Genomic DNA, 23728 nt, shown 5'->3' on the forward strand with positions numbered 1-23728 from the left:
CAAATTTCTATCTTTGCATTCCAATTCATTTAAATTGCAAACTTACAGAATTTTGTGTGAAGCCTCGAAAATGAGGCCAGACCCTCCATGAATTGGATGAAAACAAAGCAAGAAGCTCAGTATTTTTGTACGAAATGTATGGGTCCACATTCACTCTCACTCTCTCACACTCGCATTCTTGTTCACTCTCTCACACTCCCTACCTTCCCCTACCTTCCCTGCCACTTCCGCCAACCATTTCTGCTTCAACATCTTCTTCTGTATCTTTTCTTTCTCGTCTCTCAATCAATCCTTAATCTGGTATCTTCATTCTTCGTTCGCATATCTGCAGACATAATCTGACAATTTCTGCCAAAATGGCAATGCTTTGGTATCATCCTCTCCTGATCCTCCCATTGGTGGAGAAGACCTCACGGCAAGCGCCATTTGACCTCAGGTGAACTCAGGTCAATACAGTGGCGCTTGCAGTGGCATCATGTCCTGATCCTTGGGGGAGAGAATGTCACTGCAAGCGGCACCATATTGCCCTAAAGTTCATGTAAGGAATGGGGAGGACAGCTGCCAGGTTATGTCCGATAAGAGATGTGGACAGGGCCGGCCCAAGGCAAAGTGCCGCCTGGGGCGAATTTTAAAATGCCGCCCCCCCTTATCTACCCTTCCTCTCCCTCCGTCCCTGCCGCCCCCCCATTATCTACCCTTCCTCTCCCTCCCTCCCTATTATCTACCCTTACACCCCCCCCCCCGTACTTACCTTTCAGCAGTCCTGCGGCGAGTCTCCCTGTTCGGTCTCGGTGCCGGCTTGTAATGCTGAGCGCCGGAAATGAGGTAAAAAAAAAGGGTGCCGCCTGGAGCGGTTGCCCCACTCGGCTTCATTGTCGGGCCGGCCCTGGATGTGGATGAAGAAAGAAGATATCAGATTAACGATTGAAAGAATAGAGAAGGGAGAATAAAGATAGAATAAATAAGATGACGAAGATGCAGAAGTGGTCAGCAGAGAAGGTAGGGAAACACTTAGAGAATGTGAGAATGTGTACTGAGTTAATATATATATTGCTAATTGGCATAATGTGTGCTATAAATTATATTACAGTCATTTTGCTTGGCCAGGCACAGCGAGTCGTTCCTTACTGGAGAACGTTATTACGAAACAGCCGCAGAATTAAATCAGTTTCTTCTCCAGTAGACAGAAAGGTGTTTTTCAATTTGCACCAAGGTGTGAAAGCTGAGGCAAATTCTTCAACGCTTAGAAATTAGAAAAAAACTGCGCTATTTACTGGCAATATGTGATGATCCAATAAATCAGGGGTAGGATACAGCGAGTACCATAATACCGTGATGGCTTAAGCTTGAACCAATTGCAGTTTTCCCATGTGAAAATAGAAACACATTTCTGCAATACCATTTGCAACTTGGGAGTATGTGGTTCAATGCCCAGCACAGCAAATATAATCTAGCAAGTTTGGGGAACGTATTAAAAGAAGTCTGTAAATATGGAAGAGTAGTGAATTATTGATCAAATCATCCCTCAATTTATGCGGGATGCCGGTTCCTCTCTGTAAGAAAGTACCGAGGAAAAAGGATGTGGAGTGTTCTAGGATTCAGGAATAGCTGTAGCACTCAATAAATTATTTAACTGCAGGGACGCCTTATCTATTTCTATTAGGTGAAACTGTAAGATGATAACTAAGACCATTGATAAAGTGAATGCATTTTATTAACATCCTTGGCATCCTGCATAATACCATATGCATTTATTTGCTTATAGGTTAAGGTTGGAAGTGGGCTGGCAAACAGGACAATGGTATGAAGACTTATGACCATATTTTGCCATTCGAGATGATTTATGGGGATGATTTATAGTAAACAGACAATTTTTAATCTGAGCATATATATAATCAATTATATTTTAATGGCAGGCTTAATCCCTTTCATCCCACAGGACAAGGGAGGGGAGAAGCACTGGTAATTTTTGCACCCTCCACATGTACCCGCTGAGATTTTAATGGGTCTCACAGGTATTTTTGTTCAGTCCCGCTTTCTTATATTCCCTTGTTGACTTTAAAGTTAAAGGACCATAAAACCTCTTGATATGTCAGTTCACCCAGACCCTCCAAGTTTTTTTTGCTTCTATTAAAAGTTTAGGGCTGGTGCTAACAGTTCCTTACGGTACTTTCATGCTAGAGAATTACGTTACTGAAGAGCTAGCCAATTAACTAGTAGTGTAACCACCGAAGTACTGAACGGTTTCTCAATATAGCTAGTTGTAGAAGACAGCTGGATAAATTACATTATTTCTTGACTTGGAATCACAGAACTAGACTTTATGACTCTCTAGTTCCACATAAAATGCTACCAAAATATATAACCCTACCAATGACAAAGTCTTGGAAGACCTTAATGAATCACATAGGCAGCTTTTTATTTAGAAATAGATTTACTTTTGTAGTATGCAGCACTTAAGTTTTTATAATCATCGTACTTTACGAATAAAACTTCTGTATAATTTATATTAGAATTCAGGCCACATGTCACATCAGTTAATTCATAACCTCGAATATCTGTGCTTCACCACATCTTTATTAACCCCGCAGACACAGATAACGTTTGGCTATTTAGTGGAATGGGCTAACGGAAGGGGTCGACAGGAGATATACATGGCTCATTTCTAGGTGGCTTGAAAGGACAACAATGGAAAAACTAAAATGTCACATTAGCATAGTGTTTTCAAAGTGTCAATTTAAACAATGCTCTGCTGATAAATGTTGCTCTAAGCTATTTTCAATTGGGAAATATTTGTCAAATGAGTATAATTGGTAGAAAATTAGATCAGTATGTTAACCTGTTGAGTGCAGTGCAGTTTTATTATATAATTCCAATAATAGTAATAATGAGGTGATTATTTAATTCTGTATCAAATATGACACCTAAAAAAACAATAAAACAGAGCCTTAATTAAAAAAAAAATAATGTTTTTTTTTTACTTCTTTGCAAACCTATACAAGATCCATTAGACCAGTCTACAAAAGGTTTCGGTCCCTTCTATATTGGACTTTTCTACAGCGGAGCCCTCAGAAGAGCATAATTTTTGCCAGGAATTTTGTATAAAGTACCATAAAGCTGGATGACAAGCTCATTGGCAGGGTTCTCATCTCCTGATGTGTCTGTATGTATTAATGCATATTTGTTATGTGTATATGTATATGGGGTTATTTATGAAGAGTTCTGGTGTTTTAAAATAGTAATAATACTACATAGAAAAGAAATGTAACTGTACCCAAACCAGGGAAATCACCTGCCTTGTGTGCCAATTATCAATACTTTTAGTCTTTGGATGAAGAGAAAGCTTTTGATCAGCTCAGTTGGTCAAACCAGTACCCCATTACCAGAGTTCTAAGATCAAGTTGTCTTATCTGACCCAATTAGTATTTGAAATTGAACTAGACAGGTATGCGCCCTTCTACCATTGCTTTTTGTGTTGGCTCTAGATCTTTTAGAGTATATATATATATATATATAGTTTCCCATGAATTCCATTAATATTGTGTTAAATGCAGATGACATTTTGTTATCTTTGACAAATCAGTAGATCTCTCCTCCACGGAAGTTGGCAAAATAAGAATAATGAATACCTCCCAACACTCTAAAAAACAGTCACATTGTTGGGTACTTTCTTGCACAGCTGCAGTGTTGATTATTGTCCAGTTGTTAAAATCAGAGGATCCGCCAGACCTCATAGCGGTCTAATGACATGTTGAAATGGAGCACTGGATATGATGTCATATTGCAGCACTTAAATTGTGCACTAGGCATCCCTAGAAATAATAGTAAAGCTGGCTTAGAAATAGGAGTGTTATTTCACAGGTAGTCATACAAGGGATATTTGATACAAAAAACATGAGCGATCGGATGGACCTCAATTGCTATACCAAATATGAGTCAAGATTTGAGGGGGGATCATTGAGTGTCATAAACTGTGTTTTCTTTGTTCTTGTTTGTAGTAGTATAGTTGTATCTAAATGTAACAAATGTATCTTTTATTTATGTGTTTAGCATTCTTTGTATCACAAAGGTAGTCATGGAGTTTCCGATGACCTCTTTAGCAGAATTTATTTCTAGGGACAGGTTTATTTGCATCATAGGAACAAGACAGAATTTTAGAATGTAGCCCAGGTGCTAGATTCCTTGCATGGAAACATTTCAGTCTACTTCCCAGGAGGGAGACAGTCAACCAAAGAAATGCAGCCCAGATCTTTACATTGTTCTAGTTAGACCAATAGCTCATGACAGAATCAGAATCCGGATCTTTTGGAACATCTGTTATTTCTGACCCCTGTGTCTCTCTATGCCTCAGGCAGATCTTGTAAGTGCTAATTTACTAGTAGATAATATATCATTATAGGCACAGGCATAAAATCATTTTACAACCCCAGATTTTCTTTTAGTGTCATAACTAAATTAAAACCCTCTTAAAAATATTCAGACACACAATCCGGAAGTTACAATACTGTGTAAAACCAGTTTTAGTTTCATATGCAACATTCGATGACAAGAAAACAGTTGAACACTTAAAGGTGAATTGGATTAGTTGGTAAGTATTTAGAGGTCTGTTTGAACGAAGCCTTAAAACGCCCTGGAAGACAGATGTAACCAAACAGCACTTGTACAGTTATAACATAACAGAACATTTATTGTTTCTGTAACAGAAAACATTGCAACTTGAAAGTTAGAAGTTAGTGCATACCCAGGGAATAACATTAAAAAAACATCCATCTAAGCCATAATTATTGGGGATTCCATCACACTATATGGCCATATATTGCTTTAGTGCCTCATTAATAGTGTCCTGAGATGGATTTAAATTGCTTGAGAGAATGCAGTGCATTCCCACTGATTGCTTGGTAAGCAATATAGCCATGAACAATTAGATAGGAAACTTCGACGTAGCGGCGGGCTAAGTCATATATGGCTATAAAGTGTGACAGAATCCCCAATATTGATTGTGTGCTTATTGGTCATTGGTCTAGCAGCAACCCTGGAATCTGAATATGTATGCCTTTTATGCTTTTTAGGTTGTACACTCCCGTGTTTAATATTTTTTCAGTAGGAACTTAGTTGACCATAATTCATATATTCAAACAGACTGACCAAGTCGATTGCCAACATGATAGCTGTTTCTCTTGGCTTTGTTGAGTGCTTTAGAGTTAGGTCATTTGCTCTACCTCTGCATCTTGATAACTCAGCCTTTGCTGAATCGACTGGCCTGTGTCTGTGTAAGAAAATCTGTGATGAGCCACCATGACCTTTTCTGATTTTGGTTTAAATGGAGTGTTCTGTTACGATTTGTGACATATTTAGGTTGTCTGGTTTCAGGACCACCAGCTGAATGTGTTGAAGACCTGTTAGACGCATTTACCTTTCTGTAATTTAAACATAATTTATTTGCTAAAAAAACGTTTGGCAAGGCTTTTTATCTAGTATGACGTATGTTGTCTACAGGCTACGGTTAATTAAGAACTACCTACCGTATTTGCTCGATTATAAGACGGAGGGCCCTGCTCAAACAATAGTAGATTTATGTTTAGAAACCCATATTTTTATCTTTTTTAAGTTGTTTCACCAATATATATGAGATTATACAAACACATTCATATATACAACAATTAAGGAGTCGTAAAAACTCCCCTAATATTATACCACTTATCCCTATGTGGATATTTAAATGTATTACCTTTTACATTACTACCATAGGCTATACACCCCAAGGAAAAATGATCTTGTTTATACGAACTCAAAAAGTGTGGAAACCTCACTCGAAATAAACTCAGCTCTGACTAAACTGTCCCTAATGGTATTGGCATGCCTGTACGCCATTAATCGTATCTTTTCAAGCTTCTGAATATCCACGGTAAAATGTGCCAATATTTTTTTATTATCTTAGTTAGTTCTGCACTGTGGCTACCATAATTGGACACGTACACCAGCTTTTCTCAGTGGGTCTATCCAGCTTTTTAGGCATAATAATATCATATACTTCTTCAATTAATTTATGTGGGTACATTTTTTATAGTAAATTGGGTGAAATCCTGCTTTCTGCAGTGGTACTTGGTATGTTGTTTCCCTCCAGTTTAACTCCAGTGTCACTCTTAACTGCCCACTTATGAAGAGTCCACTAGGGGTAAGGCCACAGCAGCTACATTTCCAAGCAAGCTTGTTTCCAAATGGGACTGAGGAATTTATAGGGCTACCTCCCAAGTGGTCAGATAATGTGATTGCATACAGGAGGCAGAGGTTTCACACCTTGGCTAACAAATGAAAGGTGTCCACTTGGGGTAAGGCCACAGCAGCTATATTTTCAAGAATGTACATATACATGTAATCTCTAATCTCTAAAGTACTAGATGTGGAAGACCTACATGTATAGCTGTATGTAAGATGTAGTCCAGTAGGAGCTAAACTAAAGGACTGGATTTCAGGATGCCTGCATAGTCCCAACTTGTTCAGATTTCTTTGATAAAATGAATATTACCATATACCAACCATTAACTAGACAAATAAATGTAACATTCAGTTTCTTTTAGTTGTACACAACATGGCCACACTGAAGGATCAGTGTTAGATATTTGACATGTTATGTGTCCTTTATCTACCTTGAGCCTTTGCAATCCCTTCGATCTTGGAAAATAGGCAATTTTATGGGACTACACGGCTAGTAATGTTGTTAACAGGGATCTGGATCATAGTGCAAATAACCCAATTTCTATGTTCATTTGCAAGCAGTGCTGTCAAAGGAATTACCTTAAGTGAAGTAAATAACTCCAATACCCCCTTTTTGCTAATAGAAGACAAGTGAAACATTTTTATTCTCTTCTGTAAATCACATTGTACTTGTCTGGTCCACACGAAAACTATAGTGTATTGTAGTTAAGTAAGAGTTTAATGTTTTTGGAAGAAGAGGCGACCTTCTTGAGCCCTCAAGGTCATTAAAGGTTGATGAATGAGATCATGATACAGTGTCTCTTTATCAAGAATCTTAGCCTTCCTGTAGCCTAAAGGACATATGAATTATATATCAACCTTCTCCAATCAAGGTGAAAGAAAACCATGTTAAATGTATTTGTCTTAAGAAGCCTTTATGGCAGAGACTGTTCAGCAAAAACATTCAGTTCAGAGTCAGATGAACCCATCGGTATATCAGATCTGCTTTTTAAAGTGATGGCCTGCCTTTATATATGGAAATTTTATAACATACCAATAAATATTCAATGTGAGCAATTTCTAAGATACAAGCATAGTTATTAATTCTTGGAAACAAATGTAGCTGTAATTACATTTCCTGATATGAATGTGCTGGAAATGTTAAGATCCATTTTTTATGTTAACCTCCACAAAAAAAAGAAAATCTTTATATATATATATATATATATATACTGGTGCGATTGTTACAAAATGAGATGGTAGTTTTATTATTGAAACTGGATTGAAATATAAGCGGTAACAGACATCCTTTGGATCATGCAGTGCACTATGGGAATGCATGTGAATGGACTGTACAGTGATACATTAGCATTGTGGTCCTGCCTTGCTATTCCTCTTAAAGGAACACTCCAGCCATCATATGGACTTTAATGTACATGATAGGTGCGTAGTCCCTTTAAATTGTCACGTGAATCTGCAGAATCCCCCAAATGCATTTACCCCTTTCCCTTCAACATCAGCTAATTGTCCTGCAGTAGATGCATTTGGTCAAATGAATCTGCCTGCGCATGATATGCACACATCCAGTCTAATCCGCGCTGGCTCTGCTGAACTCATGCGCCCCATTGTGCATGTATAAAGTGTAACCATTCATTTCAATCAGAGCACTTTCCTGCCACTAATTGGCTGCTTAAGCCGTGACAGGGCATAACCTCATTGATTTCATTGTAAGTACTTACTGCCACTGATTGACAGCTTAAGCAGCTAATCGGTGGCAAGAATTTTTGGAAGATTTTGCAGTATGGCTATAACCCTTGTGTCTGGTTATTATTATTATTATTATCCTTTATTTATATAGCGCCAACAGTTTACGCAGCGCTTAATACAATACATAAATTCAAGGGATATGATAACACAAGAATTGACAGACTAAGACAAACCGATACATTTGGTTAGTTTTTATGTTGCTCACAGTGTACTTTAATACATTAGACTGTCCTTTTAAACCTCCAGCGCACAAACAAGAAGCTTCAATTTCATATAATTGCCCATGGGCAGAGATTACATTAATCCTTTAATAGACATGCATGTGTCTTAATATGTGTAAGGTGTGTGCATACGCATTTAAATATCTATAATGAAACTAATCATACTCCACATTAACAAGAGCAAGTTTAATGTTATGATCTCCACAGTGCTAAACAGACACAGATGTATTTTGAAAAGACGGATTAGCTGGTTTTTATCTGCCATTAAAATTATGTGGTTTTGTCTTTCTTTGGGCAGCAAAGGAGGGCTGATGCCTTTTGGCCGGGGGGGGAGACAGCAGATTGACCACCCACAGCCCCTTTGCTCCCCCTTAAGAAGCATATGCACTAGCACACACACACATTTACATCCTTTAATTGAAAACATACACACTCTAACACATACATACAGTAAATACTCACACATTAACACATACATATTCTAACACACACTTACACATTCACATACACATAATACTCACACTAAAACAAACATTCTCACTCTATGACACATCCTCTCCATCACATCCTTACATCTCCATTCTATCACATCATCCCACCTCCACTCCACCACATCTCACACTTTTTTGACACACAACGCAAGGCCATTCATTTAAAAATGATTTTTAGTATCTATAAATGTATTAAAAATAGAGAAAATAGATATATATATATCGATAATGTTCAGGTGAAGATGGAGTCTTCACTCAAAGGTGACACCTTTTATTGGGGCAACAAAAGACATATGCTTTAGGGACCTCGATGGTCCATTCACCAGGTGAACTCATCTGCCATCTCACCAAGTTTGAATCCATGCTCCACTAAACTTGTCCCCTTGCCTCCTTGGCTTTAGGGAATATTTGCAGAACATTTACAATCTGATGTGATAAAGCATTAATTTCCTAATGGATTAAGCGCTGCCTGCCCAGTGCTCTTCATTAATTCATTTCTTTAAAATTGAATATAAATAATTCTATAAACTATGCAGATCCTTAGGTTATAAAGTGACTTCTCATTATGAATTGTCTTGTATGCTTACTGACAGTTTGCTTGTTTTGCAATCTTCTAACACTGTAAGACTTTTAATTGCCAGTCGAGTTGCCACATGATCCTGATATCCAAGGACAACTGTGGTTTTTAATGGTTATCGTTTTGTTATGCTTTCTTCTTTAGATCGCATCATTTTTTTTTTGCCTTTACATTGTAAATTTAAAGCACCAAAAATGTACCTGCCCAAACACACAATGGGTTGTATGCTGAAGTATTTTGGATTGCAATGACAGTGACATTGTATTACATGCATTTAGTTGCTTTTTAATTTTTAAGTACATTAATACAATAATGTCCTCAATGTTTTTAGGAACCCATTACCATTAAACACAAAATGTGTAACCAACATGTGTCTTTCAGAAAGCAGATGGAAAGCCACAGGCTGTCCCCACCACAAACTGGAATTCTCTTACAACCCTAGCTATCAGATATTAGACATCCCTAACCTTGTGATAGTAAGGCTGGAAAAGAGTAAATGTTAATGGCTTTATTGTTTTGTTTTTTTTGTGTGGATTTTAAGTCTACTCAAATGGAAGCGGAACATATTAATACTGAGTGGTGCCATATTGCTTCTTAGCAAGTAATGCCCTCTGTATTTATCTGATGATTACATAACCGCTCCATGAAATGAGCTTTTTATCTTTAATACAGTAGAAGAAAATATGATGACGAATAAAATTTTTTTAGACTGCTATATATAATATATATATATATATATATATAAAATATATACTGTAGATATAATTGTAAGCGTTATTCCATAACGCCTTATTTTGTATATTTTATTTTAACAATTGCTTGTGATACTTAATATATTATTGAGAAAGGCATTTAGAAAAATAGTGAGTTTTACTTACATGATTTAATTCACACAGTATCATAAATATTAGGGCTATAGAATACTGTTACACACCTATAACAACAAATCATTCTAGGAATATCAGAGAAGGAAAGAATTAGGATGGAATAATGTCTCCTGTGAGACAGCTGAGCTGGCCCTGCTCAGTACACTTAAACCTGTGACATTTTTTAAATGTCATTTCTCTGATTTAACAGGATTGGTGCAGCTCTTCTTAAAACCAACTTGACTTGCCCCCTTCATAATGCATAGCGAAGTTGAGATGTTGAAATGTTTCAGCTATAAATTCACCAATTAGTACTCCCAGATGTCAAAATGTGTAATACCTAGAAAGTGGAGGTAAGGACATGGAAGAAAAACATATTTTTGTTTATTAATATGCATAAGGGTTTTTGGCAGTAAATTGTTTCATGCTTTCTTTCTTCGTCGTGTTTTTTTCCCTGTTATAGCCCATTTCTGTATATTAGCTTATAGAATCTTGCTTATTTTAACACCTTTCCTATGTTTACGAAAGTCTTTTTGTTCTGTTTTAGTGGATGGCTGCATGGACTGGTCGGTGGATCTGAAAAGCTATATGGCGTTGGCTGGTGAACCAGTTCGGATGAAATGTGCCCTTTTTTACAGTTATATTAGGACTACATATAACATGGCTCAAAGCGCTGGGCTCCGGCTCATGTGGTATAAAACCAAAGGAGACGTGGAAGAACCAATTCTTTTCTCAGTTCTTCGGATGAGCAAAGATGATGACTCGATATGGATTCACACGGCAGAGGTGCAGGACAGCGGCTTGTATACATGTGTATTGAGGTGAGGGAACTCTTTGTCTTGTCGTTGCGCGTTGGTGACTGGTAGGCAGTTGTTATGCATATAATGCAGCTCTCCGAAAATCTATAGGGTTCTCAGCTCAAGATTTGGGCTGTGTTACTTTTACAGTGATACCTTCAGCACGAAAATTGGTAAAAAAAAATAAAAAATAAAAAGCCCAAATTTTTACATTTTAAATCATTATTTTTGTCTATTAATGTCAAGTTAGCACATGAACTGGGAATGTTTCCAAATAGTCGTATTGCTGAATTGCTGAAAGATCTCCATTATAGCAGGCTCATTTGCTCTAAAGAGGTAGTGTTCTTCCCTTACCTATCTTTAAGAGATGGAACCCACGACGATGAGGTCACGTTCTGGTGCTCAGCGTTGGGTCGAGACCACTCGGGTCCCAGAGACAACGCTGACACAAGAGGCCATTCTGTAATATTCCGTAAATAAAATACGTTGTTTTCTTTATTTTTTCGATAATTCTAAGTACTTTTATATAACGTTTGCAGATTTTGTTGCACGGTGTAATCTTCTAAGTGCTCATCATCAAGTAAAACAGCATTTTTTTTTTTATTTCTGAAAGTCTGAATCCCAGCGCTTTGCATAATATTATTCTTTATTTTTCCAAATGCCAGATCACAGCTGTGGGTAGACTGAGCAGATATAACTGAGTAACTCTCTGTAAGTAGTGCTTAGCTGATAATCAGGAAGTGATTGTGCTTCTCACTCAGATGATGGTATTTGTAAGTCTTTCCAGTGTCATTATTGGGCGACTGAAGCTTAAGCTAACCTATAAATGTACTGTATTAAAACATAGGGAGACGTAAATACCGTTTTTGCATTTTCCTAAAGCAAAAGCTCTCTGTTTTAATCACAAAAGAGACTATGTACCATTTTTAAAATATAGTGCCTTCCGAATTACTAGGGAAATAAACATGTGGGTGCCGTACACAATGGTAATTTCAAAGTATTTTTGTACCTCTGTATAATATGTACCCCTTCTATAAGTATCCTAAAACAGGGAAAATAATAATAATCAACGTAGATATGATCTAAACATCAAACAGTGAAACAGTGTGATATGCGCTTCCAGAAACTATTCCTAAAATACTTAAGTGCTAGATATCAACAGTGCTGTTTGTTGTGAAAATGAACACATCCTTTTTGTTTACTAAACAACATCAATAAAGTTGATGTTATAATTCAGTTTACAATGTTTACAATATGTTTACAATGTTTAAGTCAGTGTAATGTAATAATAATAAATACAGTAATAGTGTATAACCCAGCAGTTCAATTGGTTGACATTGCTCAAGTAAAAAGATAATAGACTCTTTGGGATCTATTCACTAAAGGGAGAGTTTGCAGGAGAGTTGTGATTTTAACTCATTCACTATTCATGGGCCATCACCAACAAGCTTCTGCTGCAAGAAGAGTAAACTGTATCTTATACAGAGTCAGCTTCTTATTGGATAAACCTGACAGGGCTATTAATTTGGTTTGGGTCTAGCAACCAGCCAAAAAAATTTAACATAGATCAGTATATTAAATATATGGCAAACATATGTTAATGGAAATCCATTTAATAAACAATTCACACATTAGTGAAAACAGTTATTCATTTAATAAAAGGATAAATTAATACATTGAATTATTGGTAAATGAAGTTAATAATTGATAATTGTTACCATTGATAAATAAATTGATAGATACATTAAATGTAATATAAAGTTCATTACATAAAGCTGTAAATGTATTTGTACATAAACGCATAAAGGAAGGAATCTGAAGCCACACACACTAACATACCCAGACACTCAGCCAGTTGTTTTGTGTCAATAAGCGAGTCCTGCTTCATCCTCAACTAAGTCTCCTCTGGGTATTGGATGGAATTCATTTGCAGATAGCTATACTTTACTAGGCTCAGCGCACTGGGAAGCAGCAGTGCTCTCCCACCCTAGAATAGTGGAAGACTGATATATATATATATATATATATATATATATATATATATATAATTTTAATCCTTGCTTACAGTAGTGCAGTATAGAGGTGAATGGCCCTCAGTAATACAAACATTAAACAAATATATTGAGAGAGACCACTAAAAACAGACAAAACAAGAGAATCTTATTAAGCTATCATAGCTATTGTTTCACCTCAACATAACAGGGTCTTCGTTAGAGCAATTGCGACTGGGGAAAATCAGTTTAGCCAAATCTTAATGCAGGGCTGTAGGAAGGGTGAGGCGAGAGAGGCACTCACCTTGGGTGCAGCTGTGAGGGGGCGCACAGCTGCCCGATCAGCAGCTGCAGCCTCCAGGACTGGTTGGGGAGATCACGAATCTCTAACCAGCCCAATATTAAGGTTGCCTTTCAAACGCTTTGGGCAGACTGGGCAGTTTCCCAGGGGCCCAGCGTTCTAGGAAGCCCCTAAAAAAAACTGTAAAGTATCTATATGTCACGGTCCATGTCTGCAACCAAGCAGTTCTCCGGAGTGCCATGCCTCCACCTCTACTGTCCCTCCCTGTCCACCAGGAGGAGAAGGGACGTCCACAGCACTATGTCATAGGTCGGGGGCGGGGCTTAGAGCGCAGCAAGTTTAATAAACGAGCACTGACTCTTATTCAGTCCTCGGCTGTTGTATTGACTGGGCTCACTACTCGTGCAGTACTTTATCTACAATCCTTCTGTAGCTGATATTAGCCCGCTCCTCACTACGTTGATCTCTCCATTCCTTACCCAGCTTGCCTGACCGTCCTATTGAAGTTTGTTGCTGACCTTTGCCTGTTTTTTTTGACTATGTTGCCTTCTCCATTCCTGACCTGGATTGCCTGACCATTGTATTGAACTTTACATATTACCTACGCCTTTTGTTGCTATCACTGCATACTGGGTTCCTCGCCTGCTACAAAGGTATAGGGTAGGGGGCGAGCAGACAGACCGCCTTCCCTGGGCCGGTCTTCAGGGGAGTACTGAGGCAGCTGCACGATTGTGCTCTCCCCAACCAGCCCTGCTCATCAGGCTCCCCTGTGGGCAGTGTGCACCCAGGCACCATCAGCGCTGGTCTGGGTAGGAGGAGTCCAATGAGCAGGGCTGGTTGGTGAGATCACAACCCCCCCCCTTACCAGGCCAACATTAGGGAGCGCGAGGTCTGTCACTTCAGACCTTGCCTTCCATGCTGTCTAATCACTACGCACCGACAAATGATGCAGAGCGCCGGGATATGACATTACCCCAGCACTCTGCAACAATAGCTGGCGCATAGTGATGAGGGAGCACTAAAGCAGAGGCCTGGAGTGACAGACCTTGCGCTCCCATGACAAGATGGAAGATAGAAGATGATGAAAGTTGATTGAAGATGATGGAAGATGAGAAGAGATGGGGAGAAAGGGGTGTAAGGGATGCGTATATGTGTAAATATGTGTGTAAGCTGGTGTGTGTGTGTATGGGCAGTGTGTGTGTAAGGGCAGTGTATGGACAGGGTGTGTGTAAGAGCAGTATAGCTATTTGTGTGTTTGTAAGCTGGTGTGTGTATATATGTGTGTGTAAAGGCAAGGGAGTGTGATGGCACTGTATGTGTATACATATGTTTGGACAGGCTTGTGTAGGTGCAGTGTATGTGTATATGTGTGTTTACGGGCCGGTGTGTGTAAATGCAGTGTGTAAGGGGAGTGTATGTGTATTTATGGGCAGTCGTGTGTAAGGGCAGTAAATAAAATAACCTCTGTAAAAAATAGCTGGGGGGCACAATTTTCCATTCTTGCCTCGGGCGCAAAAGGAGCTAGCTACAGCTCTGTCTTAATGTATATATTTTCTAAATGATTTGATCATTGTTAAGGTTTAATAGTTGAGTACATTATCCATTCTCGTGTGAATCGCCAGGTCTCAAAATATTAAATATCTTTCTGCCTTCCAACCAGTCTAATTACACCTATTACTTAGAGATACTATCATCAACCCTTATTTTAGAACATATAACATTTACATTTCTATATTGTTAGAAGATTCAAAATTAGCATCTAGCTTAATTTTCTTTTCCCTAGGGAAATTTTAAACGGCAGTGGACAATACTAATTCAGATAACAGCATGTTCACTGAATTCTACCCACAATAGAAGTCTAGAACTGAAACACGAGGCACTTCTCATCAAAACAAAAATTGTGGCATAGTTGTGATATTACATAAAAATATCTGTTGCCACTCAAACCTGCCTTAACTTTTTTTCAGATATCATGGTAAGAATTAAAAATAGACAAGTTCTTTTTATATTCCAGTTTGACTGATATTGGAAACAATAGGATGTGTAATGAAAAAAATGCAAACTAGAACACACTATATATTATATATTCTGATGAAAAACAAAGCAATATGCTAATTTTTATATGACAGCTTTTACTTTACTGTGGGTGTAAGATTACATTAACGCTCATAATTACTTGTAAAAGAGAACATTTCACATTTCCTTTTTCATATGAATTGCTTTTTTCTAAACCACATTTGATAATTATACCCAGCTTTTAACAGAAAAGAAAACCGCATTCAATTTTTTTTGTCTTTCTAGTTTAAGATGAGACTGCCAAGATATATAAATTTACAATTTTAACAGTGAAGTGTCAGATGTATTAAAACATAATTCCTCTTTTGATTTGTTCAGATTTCTTTTTTTCTTCTGTAACTATTGTTAAAAGAAACACATGTTTTGCAATATGTTGTAAGTCACTTTTGCACTCATTAAATCACAAAGCATTTAGAATTTCTAGACACTTGCCGGATTTCTCAAGTAAACAGCATGGACTGTAATGAAGCTTTGCTGTGCCGTCCAACTCATTTGGATGGAGATGCACTAGAATCTGGCTTCTTTGTTTCAGGCATCCATGGCCACATGAACACAAGCTAAGACTCATTGACTGAATTCTGAATTATAATTAAAATAATATTCTTGGTACCAGGGCCTCAGTATTCTCTTGGGTCATTTCATGCATTATTTTCAGAAACAGTTTAAGTGTTAATCTATTTAAAATTTGGCTTCAACGGCCAGTTTTCTGTTTTTGAAGGTCATTTTTATTTGGTACAGGGCAATATGAGCCAGTTTTCCTCCAGTTTTATAGTCCCTTTGTTGATCATTTTTGTAGCTTACAAATGTGTTCTTTATATCCTCTTTTAGAAATAAGTATACTTCAGTACTTACTAGAAGTGTTATTTTTTCCTAATTGGCCAAAGAAATCCAAGACTGTTTGTGTTAGAAAAAAATATTTAAAAAAATACAAGTTAACCATCTGTTCTCCTTGAGCTTTATTTTGAACTATGGGATTCTCATCCTCCGAAGAGAACACCCTTGGTGCAATTTCTAAAGGAACAACAAGCATTTTTGAGAGGTAAATTACTATGTTGCCGCCTAAAAAGGTAAATGCCGTCAGACGGCATATTTGACCTCAACCCAGGTTTAGTAACTAAACATTTATCCACCGATTTTACATACCCATAACATAAATTAGGGATATCTCTTGAGTTGAACATTCGAAGGCAGGGCCGGCCCAAGGCAAAATGCCTCCTGGGGCGAATTTTTAAATTCCGCCCCCCCCTTATCTACCCTTCCTCTCCCTCTGTCCCTGCCGCCCCCCCCCCCTTGTACTTACCTTTCAGTAGTCCTGCGGCGAGTCTCCCTGTTTGGTCTCGGTGCCGGCTTGTAATGCTGAGCTTGTAATGCTGAACAGGGAGACTCGCCGCAGAGGAGAGAGAGAGGGGCGCCGAGCGGGTACTGACAGCTTTCGCTTTAAAAAAAAAAAAAAGGGCTTGGCCCTTCAAAAGTGCCGCCTGGAGCGGTTGCCCCACTCGGCTACATTGTCGGGCCGGCCCTGTTCGAAGGTCAACTTGCATGCAGTCAACTTAGAATTTGTGAGTTGCTATACCATTGTGTCCCACTTCTGCAGTTTGCCTTAAAAACTTGACATTTAGCTCACAATCCCTCAACCTTTAGTAAATAGGAATATGCCTGTAGGCCTTTGTTAATACACCAATGTCTAATAATTTGGGGAACATTCCCTGTGCCCTGTACAAATTTGCAACTGTGTTGTGGACTGGATCCACTTGAGCTGGCCTAGCAGTGCAGGCCCAAAAAGCGTATTCAAGAAACCACTACCACATTATCCCAGAAAAGTACATTCTATACCCAGTTAAAGTATGTTCCACATGGCACAGAATACCAAAATGAAAGTATTTTCTAAGATTATGAATATGGGTTGAATTGGAAAGCCGACTAGGATTTTTGCAGTAATTATGTAGCATCTAAATGATGATAGCTTGAGGTTAGTATGTCTCCAAGGATTGTCACTATGTATCTTTAGCTTAATGAGATTGTTAAACAAGGGAAATAGATGTCTTTTCATTGAACACTTGAGATTTGTTCAAAATGTATTCGCATGGCATCGTTGCTAAATTATATATGTACCATGAGCATCCTATCAACGTTTATGGAATGCTAATGCACAATCTCAACATGGAGATTATGGTAATTAAGTTATATTTTGAAATGTGCTTATTTGTTCAAATTAAATAATTAAGCATAATATCTATAATATATAATTTTTAGTTAGGTATTGATATGTGATTTCTTTCTTCTATAGATGATGGGGCCTTCCTAAATATTAATCAATTTCATGAATACTATTGGTTATGAATTTATGAATATGGATAGGAATTTAGCCCCCATCCATAGCAGTTATTCCTGGTAATCACACAGGACCGTCTATTTGTTTCTTATTTGCCGTGCCTTACTGGGAAGGGGGCATGCTATATCCCAGAATGCAACTAGGCCAGCTTTCTGATTGTTTGCTTATTTAAGAGAAATGTAAATGTGTAATATGCTCTATACCTTGTGCAGAATACAGATTCAGAGGAAAGGCATAGGAATTAGCTCTGTTGATTAATTTGTACTTTATATTGTTCCAACAGCCACACCACTTTTAGAACAGAAAAAAGAAAAATCCAGTCCATTGTATATTCCATCCAGCACACAGTACAACCTTTGAACAATTCAATATAATCATAGTATTTTTCATTCATGCAGGAACTCTACATATTGCATGAAGGTATCGATGCCCTTGGTTGTGGCTGAAAATGACATGGGTCTTTGTTACAACAGCAGGCTACGATATTGGGAACAAGTTCAAGTAACAAAAAAAAAACAAATCACATGCCCTGACGTTGACGATTATAAAACACCAAACACAGATCCAGAAATTGTGTGGTACAAGGTAAGCGTGTAGCTCTATGTTTTATTGAGTGTAATGTATGTGGTAACATCAGGGCCGGCCCGACAATGGAGACGAGTTGGGTAACCGCTCCAGGCGGCACTTTTGAAGGGGCGGCACTTTGCCGCCCCAAGCCCTTTTTTTTTTTTTTTTTTTTTTTTTTTTTTTAAAGCGAAAGAGAGAGAAAGGGGCGCCGAGTGGTTTTCGCTTACCAAGCTGTCAGTACCCGCTCGGACCCCCTCTCTGTCTCCTCTACGGCGAGTCTCCCTGTTCGGTCTCGATGCCGGCTTGTAATGCTGAGTGCCGGAAGATTTCTGGCGCTCAGCATTACAAGCCGGCACCGAGACCGAACAGGGAGACTCGCCGCAGGGCTGCTGAAAGGTAAGTACAAGGGAGGGGGGGGGGGCGGCAGGGACGGAGGGAGAGGGGTAGATAAGGGGGGGGGTGGCATTTTAAAATTCACCCCAGGCGGCATTTTGCCTTGGGCCGGCCCTGGGTAACATGGTATAATTATATGTATAATTATATGCATAATGATCGAATGTATTATGTGATGGATGCATCTAGTAGTGTGCCCTTGACATGTGGTGAAGGAATATTGGCAAGCTTACAGGTTTCTACGTTATTGATACAGAATGAGAGACACACAGAGACCAAACAAAATTAATACATATATGTATATGGACACACAATTGGATACCATTATCAGCTTTGCCCCCACAAGAAACTGATGTCATAAAAAAAGATGATTAATTTCCATTATCACTTCAAAGAGTTTTGGTTTCATTAACCTAAATCATATCAAGGTTATTGGAAATGTCTAAGTAATTTTATTGTGTAAGTCATTCTTTACAATCTATTTGTTAAGGTAAAATATACAGTACTATGCAAACATTTTTTAGGTAGGTGTGGAAAAAATTTGCACATCATGACTTTAAAAGAGTATAGAAAGCACTTCCTTCACCGAAACAGTTTTGCTGAAATGCCTCGATGTTGAGGCATTCAGCAACACCTAGATCGGCAGCAGTGGCCCCGTGTAGCCCCTCCCCCAGGTGTCAACGTCTAAATATAATACAGCGTTGGCGATTGATGTAAAAGAGTTTAGGAGGTGATAAACGACTGCCAGGATGCACTGTGACCGTTCCTGCTGCAAGAGATTTTGCCTTTCGCGAAATGGCGGTGATAAACAAGTTTCCAAGAGGGTCTCTCCAGACCCCCCTGAAAACTCTGAGCAATATAGGTACTGCATTCAAAGAAAATGTCTATTTTTATGAGCATGTCATCAGAATGAGGAATCTGCACACACACCAAAGGAACCAAAGGTGCTTAACTGTGCCAGGACGGGCCAGCTCCCCAGTAGATCAAAATAAAAAAAGGCTCCAGGCACTCAAGGGTTCCAGCTCAGGCAGATTTATTAAAGGAAGACAGCAACAACGTTTTAACATCACAATGAATTCTTTATCAAGAGCCTTTATTTATTTTTATGAGCATGTGAAATGCCCATGGGTTGTCTAGTTTAAAAAAAAATGTATGATTTGATGGGGGTAAATCGAATTGGCCGGGTTCAAAGGTGTCACAAAAATAGGACATGGGCACAGACTGACTAGATGTCCAAATTCCCCAAAAATGCATGGGCTTTTACCTCCCAAATAACCTAACAAACCCATAAGTATCGCTTTACTGAGGAGATATTGCTGAACACATATTCAGGTGTTGTTTGACAGTGACATATACCAGAATATACCTGTAAATTCATACCTAATGTAGAACGTGTGTGGAAAAAACACACACAAAAAAATTATACAGCAAACTTTGACAAAGGCTGGTTTGACAAAGTGCATGGAAAAAATACCAGCATAGAAATACCCTGGGGTGTCTAGTTTTGAAAAACATATGATTTGATCAGATAACTTGAATTGGCCAGCTTCAAAGATGCCCCAAATAACACATGGGGGCCGGATGACCACATGTCAAAATTCCAAATTGAAAAATGCACACTTCCCAAATGTGGCATTTTAGCCCCCAAATGAGTGGAATCACTGTACTTAGGAGATGTTGCTGACCACACATTGTGGTGTTGTTTGGCTGTGGCATATACCAGGAGCTGTAAATTCATACCTAATGTAGAATGTGTGTGGAAAAAACACAGAAAAAAAAAAACTTTGATAAAAGCTGGTGGTAGAATTAGTGTATGGAAATAGTTAAAATATCAGCATTTGACATACCCTGGAGTGTTTTATTTTCAAAAATATGTGAATTGATAGGGTACATTGAACTGACCGACTTCAAAGATCTCTCAAATGGGATATGTGGGCAGAATTTTCAAAATGTCAAAATTCCAATTTGAAAAATGCACACTTCCAAAATCTGGCCTTTTAGCCCCCAAACATATATTGTCATGAAGGGTACAAAAAATAAAAACAGACATTGTCCTAAAGGGGTTTAAAAAATGCAAAGTGAGTGAACAGAAGAAAATACTAAATCAAATGAATATTTGGTGTGTCCGCCCTTTGCGTTCCAAACAGCATCAATTCTTCTAGGTACACTTGCAGTGATTTTGTAGGCATATAGTTAGGTGTATGATTTGCAAAGTACTGTATTTTGTGTGCCCTAAAAAGGATCTTTGAGGGCTGTCTTATCTTGTGTATTAGACAGCTAAATTATAGGGTTTTTTTTCTTTAAAGTTCCGTACTCATAATTGTTACTCCCATACCAAGTACAGTCTGTTAGAGATTTTATGGAAGGTTAAAAAATAGGTCTATTCCCCCTGGTCTGTATTTCATTTAGGCCGGTCCCATGCTTAACAATATCTAGGATTATTTTTATTATGCTCATTGTCTATTCTTAATGTAAGCTGTTCACATATACACACACATCTAAAAATAATGAAAAATTAATGATAATGTCACCAGGTTGTCATTTTAATGCAGGGCATGTATAAAATATTCATACCATGGGTCTGCATTGATTCTAACATAGAACTGAAATAGGCTTATTGCTTATATCACATATTATTATTGTCAGTAGAAGATGTTGAAAATATTTGCCCATATTTTAAAATAATGCCACTTTTTCACACATAAAAACTTTCAAAGGAAAAACTCTCACCGTCAGTTATTATATTGTATGCAGGATGAAATTTATACTTCTACACATGTGACAACGTCAGCAAAATTTGTTTCTGTTTTTGTTATGTGGGCATTGGTGTTGCAGTAGGATTATTCAAATACAATTAAATTTTTTACCCAGCTCTCATGAACTCAAGAATACATTTGATGATGAACTTTAAATTTGACATCTGGTAGATGGTATTCTATGACTTTCAGTGGCACAGCTCTGGTTTCTTTTACAAAGCAAGTTTAGTACATGTGGTTGGTATGAAGTAGTGTTTACTGTACCCCTAGTTAACTAAGACAACTTTAATGTGAAACATAACTCAGAAATGTTTAAATCAACCTCTGTGTACCACATCTTGATCACGGCTGATGCTGCATACTCAACCCCAGTCCAGCTGTGCCTGGAGGAAGCTGTCTCTGTGTGAAACACATTGTATGATGGGTATTACCATGCCCTGTTTCAACAGATGAGAATCCTTCAATGCATATTGTTGCTGAGTACTCTAACATTTACTTAAGTGATCAGATGAGCAAGACTTTGAATGAAACCATGTGACACTAGCAGTATTATTATTGTTTTTTTCTTATAAAGCACCACCATATTCCACATAACTGTACAGTGAGTAAACAGGATATAACAAGTATTGCTTAAAATAACAATTTAAATATACAGAAACAAAAAGGAAGGAACCAGTTTGTAATCTTCAAAGTATGGCTGCATGTCTCTGACGTTACATCACTACCAGGCCGTAGACTTGGGGTCTTTCCTTATCTTCTCTATTACTCACAGTAGAGATCATCATGACTTCCCAAGTCCTGTTTATTAGACCTTTAGACCCTAGTGCCACACAACACACTCCAAAGGTACTTGGTTGTGTGATTACTTTATTGTTCAACTATATTATTATGGACATGTATTTATCAAATTCTAATGCTGCCCCCCCATATTTATACCTGTACTTTTGGTACCTGTGAAAGCCAACTCTTTTCAAAACATTCCGTCGTCCTACTCAAATCGTCCCTGCAGCTGTAACATAGTAGCCATTGCAATATTGAAACAGTACTGCAACTGAGTCTTTTAACTTGAAATCTATGGACGGGGTTTTAGTTCTGGTCTTAATTCATTGTTTATACGTTTTAACCAGTTTATATTGTAGAACCACTTCTAATGGGAACTATATAATTAAAGACAGAAATAACAGGATTAGTCCGAAGGAACAATTTAAGTAGAAATTCTAGTACAGCTGTCTTATTGATTGTGTGTGTACAGAAAACTGTTAGACACAGCTGCAAGGAGAATTCCTCGTCTCAGTATGAATTATAAGCGACCTAGCGTTTAAGCATTAAGCACCAGAGAGAGGCAGATAAAACAAATGACCAAATTTGTCAGACATGTAGAGTACAATGTCTCTCTAGTGGAAGCTTTCTTGGGTAGGGGTTATGCAGACACATTAAGTAATGTGTCCAGTGAATATATTTCCCAGCCTGTAATAGGAAGGGGAGTGTGACACATTTCTAAATGAGTGAATGTGACATTAAACAGTAGTACAGTGTGACCATGTACGTGCCTGAGCCGTGAAAACCTAACTAAAACAATGCGGGGTGTTCACTGGGAGTCCTGTTTGGAGGTTCTGCAATTCAGAATCCACACAATAGGTTAGCTTGTTAGATAATGGATTGTTCTTCAGTCGTTTTGCAGACAGCCCGTGAATCTGGCGGAGTGTCAGCTAGAGGATAATGCACCATCTAAGGATTGCAGGTCTCAAACCAATTATACCTCCCGCTACTCTCACAACTTTTATTAATGCTGGTGTTGTGCACTCAACACTATGCTTGATACAAAAAAACATTTAGCAAAGTTTCTTGGGAATGCCATTCCTCAGCTCCTACAAACATTTGATTGAGTTCATTTTCCACGTATTTTTTGCCAAATAGGGAGAGTTCAATTCTCTTTGTGCAAACTGACTGTGATGATTGCAATTCATATGTTACAAATGATGTCCTGGGCGTGATTTAGCCGCAGTCACCAATAATAACGAAGATAATGCTGTCAAGGGCATTATCCAGTCTTGTTCACAATACATTTATAGAAAGGGGATACGAAGAAAACCCATGAAGGGACATAAAAGAAGTTAATGCCCTCCACTGGACGTGTGCATGCCTTCCTCCTGTGGCAGTGAAGGAGTTAAGCCATCTATGTTTAATGTTATTTTATCCCAGGGCACTAAGTTATGGATGAATATGGAATAATAAACTACATTAAGACTGGAAGGGAATTTCCACTCATAATGCTCCTAGTACTTCAAAATATCAAATCATTAATATGTGCTGAATAAACACAGCACAGCACTGTCGACCGGTTCAACACGTGACATAAAAAGCCAAGGATTCGTTTGAGGTGCAGAAAATATTCATT

At 38.1% G+C, this 23728-nt stretch overlaps 1 protein-coding gene across 1 annotated transcript in view; it reads left to right on the forward strand.

Moving 5' to 3' along the window:
* The window catches only part of LOC149298167 (X-linked interleukin-1 receptor accessory protein-like 2), a 277993-nt gene that overhangs the window by 105787 nt on the left and 148478 nt on the right, over nt 1–23728 (forward strand). The window contains exons 5-6 of the mRNA XM_089487644.1: nt 10665–10938; nt 18013–18199. Coding sequence (XP_089343770.1) covers nt 10665–10938; nt 18013–18199 — 461 coding nt within the window. The remainder of the gene's footprint in view (nt 1–10664; nt 10939–18012; nt 18200–23728) is intronic.

This window comes from Sceloporus occidentalis, unplaced genomic scaffold (assembly GCF_023333645.1).
Source record: "Sceloporus occidentalis isolate IW3139 unplaced genomic scaffold, rSceOcc1.0.p SCAF_34, whole genome shotgun sequence".
In the NCBI taxonomy this organism is placed as follows: domain Eukaryota; kingdom Metazoa; phylum Chordata; class Lepidosauria; order Squamata; family Phrynosomatidae; genus Sceloporus; species Sceloporus occidentalis.